We start from the raw sequence: 5,674 nt of genomic DNA, 5'->3' as shown, positions 1-5,674 counted from the left end.
GCCGCGCAGCGCCTCCGCGGCATCGCCCGGGCCGGGAGGAGGAGGAGTTCCCGATCCCCGCCCCGTCACGGCCATCTCCTGACCCGACACGGGCAGCGAGGCGGCCGCCCGGGCGGGGGTAGGGGTGGTGGGGATGGCGCCGTGAACGCAGGGTCCGTGCTGCGTGGAGCGGGACCAGCGTAGGTGGCGCTTTCAGCCCCACAACAACTCCCATATATCCCCCCTTGCTAACACACTTTAAGGTCAGCAACTTTGGAACGAATTACACTTTGTTCTATTTTTAACCAGAGTAGGGATAGCTCCACCGAAATGGAGCCTCAAAAAATTTCTCGACACTCGTGCCTGTTCCTCTCCACGGAAATCTTTAGTAAAAGGCGAAAGATTTATACGATCTGAAGAGAAACCAGAGTATGCTCCAGTAGCGCACTCGGCAGGTAGCTACTCTTGGCTGTTCCTCTCTCAGATACAGCGACACCGCTTGCCCCCAGTTTTGACCTCTGCCGCCTCGCCCCGTTCTCCCGGCAGCGCTCAGAGCTCAGCCTGGCACCGGACCAGCGGTACCGGGGAGCGGCGGCCCGAACTTTACCGTGTCTGCGGCACCCCCGCGCGGTGCACCCTGGGTATGCAAATTGAACGCAGGGTCCGTGCTGCGTGGAGCGGGACCAGCGTAGGTGGCGCTTTCAGCCCCACAACAACTCCCATATATCCCCCCTTGCTAACACACTTTAAGGTCAGCAACTTTGGAACGAATTACACTTTGTTCTATTTTTAACCAGAGTAGGGATAGCTCCACCGAAATGGAGCCTCAAAAAATTTCTCGACACTCGTGCCTGTTCCTCTCCACGGAAATCTTTAGTAAAAGGCGAAAGATTTATACGATCTGAAGAGAAACCAGAGTATGCCCCAGTAGCGCACTCGGCAGGTAGCTACTCTTGGCTGTTCCTCTCTCAGATACAGCGACACCGCTTGCCCCCAGTTTTGACCTCTGCCGCCTCGCCCCGTTCTCCCGGCAGCGCTCAGAGCTCAGCCTGGCACCGGACCAGCGGTACCGGGGAGCGGCGGCCCGAACTTTACCGTGTCTGCGGCACCCCCGCGCGGTGCACCCTGGGTATGCAAATTACCCCGAATACTAATAAGGTGCTCAGCCCCGCCCAGCCCCGTATCGGTCGCAGCCAGGCCGGATCGGGGTCCCAGGGATGCTCGACGGAGACCTCCTGTGCCCGCCCTTCGCCCCCGGCACACTTGCCCCGGCTACCCCACACCGCCCAGGGTGGGTAGGCAGATCTTACCTTGGTACTGGACCTCCAGGTGTACTGAGCAGAGCACACCCAGCCTGGGCTCCGGGAACAGACCGGGCACATCTCCCATCATATCCCGGGGGAAAAGGGCAGAGTGACAGGGACAGTCTTCACAGTCTGGAGAACTGTTCTCTTCCAGGCAGTAGGGCTACCCGGTGCAGCCAGAATGCCAAGGAGACAGGCACAGTTCCTGGCTGAGCAGGGGTGGGGACAGGTGGTAACACTGCCCGTTGCCTCCAGCAAGACCCACTCCTCACCTGCATGAGCCTGAGTGTCTGCAGAGCCCCGTGCTGGGCTTGGGGGGAGGTACACAACACCACAGCTTCGAGGCCTTGGGAATCTTGCCTCTGGTACTTGGGGTTGCTGTGGCCCAAAGAGTCCAGCAGAGCCTGTGCATCTTTTTGACCTTCTGCTGTGCTGGAGGCATTTAAGAACTTGGTCTGGGCTTACACCCTTGTGCAGAGAAAGAGATGCCATCAGCAGGCAGAGGGAAGGGAATGGCTCAGTGCAGCAAGCAGGTGCACGGGCCAGAGGTCAGGGAGAACATCCTTGCCTGGATGAGGACAAAGCACAGATGGACATGCTGCATACCACAGCTTTCACAAACAAGCTCCTTATACCCCCTGCTAGTGTCTCCAGTGAGCAACAGCAGCTTTATAAACTCTCTTTTGTCCTCTTCTTTCAGGTGGTTCAGCCTCAGTATTTCCAGAGGAATCAAGACACCTCTGTTTTCCAGAAATTCAGTAAGGTATCTGTGGCTGCAAGGCTGCAAGAATAAGGGGAACAAGGACAGAAATGTCACTTGCCTTGGAGCCCATCTTCCTCTGCCAGCATGCCATGTCCTGGGAGCCATCACCTCCCATCTCACTGCAGTGGGTAGAGGTCTGAACTGGATACTGTCTCTGCACAAGAGCATGGACTGTCCTCTTACAGGCAGGCAGAGGCATTTCTCATCCAAATGTGAGAAGAATACTGATTCTAGGTTCCTGAGAGATGGGTTACATGGCTTTCCCTTCAGTTCCATCTTTTGATAACCAGGGTGTTTTTTCAGCCTGCAGAATGTGGCTGGATATGGATGTCTCTGTACAAAAGCTTATTCTTTAAAAAAAAATTCAGTCGAGACCGTGCCCATCCTCTCCATCTCACTACCACAGCACCTCCAGCTGTCCAAGGAAACAGATGCAGCATCCTGAGGCACACTGTTAGGTGGGCCAGAAACAATCTGTCTCTCTGGGAACTTCGGCCGCAGCTCTGGTTCTGCCTTGTTTTAATGAAGCTGTTGAGGATGCAGCAGTTGTTTGAGCAACTTTGTGGGCACTATCCCATTCCTGCAGGTAAACCATGATGGCTAATGGCTTCCTGCTCTTTGACAGATGCCATGATCTCTTCTGCCTAGAGAAAAATGAGAAAGAAGTTTAAAAAGGTCTGTGAAAAAAGACTGTACAAATGAATTGTCACTAGAATCACATTTTAAATCTCTGGCAAATGATATGAAAGCAATTAGTAACAATTTAATCTTATTTTCTCTTATGCTCATTTCATAGATAGGAAAACTAGCAAAAGGAGAGTTCCTGATATGTCTGAAGCTGCACAATGAATCTGTGACAGACTTGACATTATTTTCCTGGGCAGGTGGTTTCACCACAGTTCTTTTCTCTGCTCTGCTGATAAAGTCATTTTGATGTTACCCATTACCCCAGCCCTGTTTCTCACTAGCCTCATGATATGAACACTGCGTCTCATATCTGACCTGCCAGGGAATAAATAGAGTGAAATGAGAGCAGAAATAGGTATGGATTTATGGGGAGGGACAGGGTCAAGGGGGCTATAAATGCCTGTTAGCACAGCAGCACAGCCCTCACACACGTGATGGAGCAACAGCCATGTGGCCATCCACCCCAGGAACATGTGCCTGGCCTTGGCAGTGGGACAGTGCTTTGGCACCCTTTAGCATGACAGATATTTGCTCCCTTTTTTCCCTATTTAATTTTCCTGGCATGTTTTTAAACAATCTAAGAAAAGCTAAAATGATAAGAGCTATAAGCAAGAAGACAGAAGTTCCAGAAACATCCCTTGTCTGCACTTCCTTCTATTTCTTCACACAGGTGTTAAATAAAGAAATCTACATTTTTCCAAGTGTCTTTGGCACACTTTTGGCCCAGTATGATATCCCCTAGTGCAGCTTGACAAATGTGAAGGTGCACTTAGTTAGGGAGATGGAATATCAGGGACTGAGCTTCCATTTGTGTGGCAGTCCCACAGCTGTGCATGATTCTGGCTGGAGGACACTGACCAGTCTCAAGGAGCCTCACAGTTAAACACCAGGATCTGAGGGATAAGGTCACAAACAGTGGCATTAACACAGGTGCCTTGCCCTCCACCAAGCTGTATCAACGTGCCTAAGGATAAGAAAGGAATTCATACCTTGTCTAATGCACTTCTTGGGCTTCCTACCTAACAAAAGCACCATTTTATGTTTTATTTAAGTGTGGTTTATTGTCAAAAAGAGTTAAAATAGCATAAATCTTTGTGTTTCAGAATAAGAAGTTCCTTTCAATGTAATACAAATCATCAAGATTACCAATTTCCCATTTACAAAGTTCTTAAGCTCTTTCTCCTAGTATTTGGAGCAAAATTTCAAATCAGTTCCAAAATATCCCCAAGATAGCTGCTCAAAAATAACTTTCTACTCCTCTTACCTGAACCAGACTGAAAACAACCACTAAGACATGAACATGTATCTCAGTGCCTAAAAACAAACAAGTAAAGTCTTCAAAAAGCTGGCTAAGAAACAATGTTTGAGAATTAGGATGAGATGAAATTTCATTTGGGAATTAACGGTCTGTGTTCTGTAAGGCATCTGTGTCCTTGGCAGGGCGTTTTCAGGATCTCCTTTGCAGGGAAGCAGGTTTAAAATAAATCCATTTTCCCAAAATAGTTGTGATTGAAAATGTTATTAGCCATAACAAATGTTAGTGCTGACAGGAGAATGGCCTGTTAGGGGCCTCTGCTGAAACAGTCAAGTGAAAGTCATATTTCACATTATTGCAAGCATTTTCCTGTGATTTACAGAATATTTGTGAAACATTACTTGCAAGGCATATGATTGATATTGAGAGAACAGCTCGTGTGTAGGGGGAATCTGTATTTCACAGAGACTGTTTGCATGAAATTTACAGTCCCATAAAGTGCTCCTCTGTCTTCAACAGAGATCTAGTTAAAAGAACTTTACAGTCTGAAACATCCCAAAATTGATTGTAAATTAAGGTTGCTGTATTTATGTTTAAGATGCTGGTGGTGTAATGCTGCAGTAAGCCCCCCCACTACTTAGAAATACTAGCACCAGCCTCTGGACGTGAGGATTTTAGTGATACAATGGGCTTGCCTATGCATCTATGGGGAAAAAAAAGAAAGAACTTTGAAACAATAATGACATGGCTTCAGAGGATGAGTGGTGTCTGTCTCTGGCTGCTCTAATAACAGCATTTGCTGACATAGGAGTCTTTAAGCCAACATTGCAAAGTACCCTGAAAATGTACATTAATGTTTTTATTATGACCATTTTACATATGGGAACATACAGACTCAGGGGAGTTAAATGACTTGCCTGAATCATTTGTCAGTGCTAGCACCAACATGTAACTCCTGGTTGTTGGCTTCAAACTCTGCTGTCAACAGTGCTGGGCTGCCACCCAGTCCACTGGGCCTAATAATCAAAACAAGGCTGGGTCAGGGCAGGGCTTTACTCCTGCCAAGAAAAAAACCAGTGATTTAGGAACTGTCTCTGGCAATTCAGCAGTTCTTTACATCCAGAGTCCTGCTTAATCATCAGATTGAGATCAAAAGACACACTGATGCTGCTTCAGCGTCACACCGGGTGTGAGCTGCCAGGGAATGATGGCCTTGGACTCATGGAAGGGCAGAGTGGCAGTGATTTGGTGTTACCTTTGCATCTTACAACATCAAGGTTGTGCCCAGCCTCAGGCAGAACTTAGGGCTTGTTTCCCTGGCAGGTTTACCCTTTTCTGGCACGCCTCAAGTCCTCCATGCCCAGTGCACCTTCCTCAGTGTACCCCAACACCCCCAGCCCCTCAACCCACAGTCCTGCTGGGCCGTCTCTGACCCGTATGTCCTTCCTGTGGCCCCACAGCCACAGCCCCAAACCCAGCCCTGCCCCATCCCAGCCGGGCCCTGCACTGCCCCCAGCATCCATCCCCACCTGATTCACTGCAACTTCAGCATGCCCTGCCCCAGGGAATCCACCATCCCACAGCCCCTCCTAACCCAAACACCCAGAGCAGGGCCAACAACCCCTCTCACCCTCATGCCCGACGTATCCCCCGGTCCCCCTGGCTGCAATCCCCGCTCCAGGCCCT

At 49.6% G+C, this 5,674-nt stretch overlaps 1 protein-coding gene and 2 non-coding genes across 3 annotated transcripts in view; all 3 read right to left on the bottom strand.

Annotated features, from left to right (window-relative positions):
* ARMH1 (armadillo like helical domain containing 1) overlaps positions 1 to 2,678 on the bottom strand; it is a 5,625-nt gene extending 2,947 nt beyond the window's left edge. The window contains 5 exon segments of the mRNA XM_031058667.1: positions 13 to 159; positions 1,556 to 1,738; positions 1,864 to 2,064; positions 2,588 to 2,648; positions 2,650 to 2,678. Of these exon segments, the coding sequence (XP_030914527.1) occupies positions 13 to 159; positions 1,556 to 1,738; positions 1,864 to 2,064; positions 2,588 to 2,648; positions 2,650 to 2,678 (621 nt within the window).
* On the bottom strand, positions 298 to 412 carry LOC115948112. Its single transcript, XR_004081957.1, has one exon. It is a non-coding gene; the product is annotated as a U5 spliceosomal RNA (small nuclear RNA).
* Positions 786 to 900, bottom strand: LOC115948106. Its single transcript, XR_004081951.1, has one exon. It is a non-coding gene; the product is annotated as a U5 spliceosomal RNA (small nuclear RNA).
* Positions 2,679 to 5,674: the final 2,996 nt, after the last annotated feature.

This window comes from Geospiza fortis, unplaced genomic scaffold, assembly GCF_000277835.1.
Source record: "Geospiza fortis unplaced genomic scaffold, GeoFor_1.0 scaffold333, whole genome shotgun sequence".
NCBI classification, from domain to species: Eukaryota; Metazoa; Chordata; class Aves; order Passeriformes; family Thraupidae; genus Geospiza; species Geospiza fortis.
Note: the sequence above shows the minus strand (reverse complement) of the source record. Positions and strands in the feature narration are given on the sequence as shown.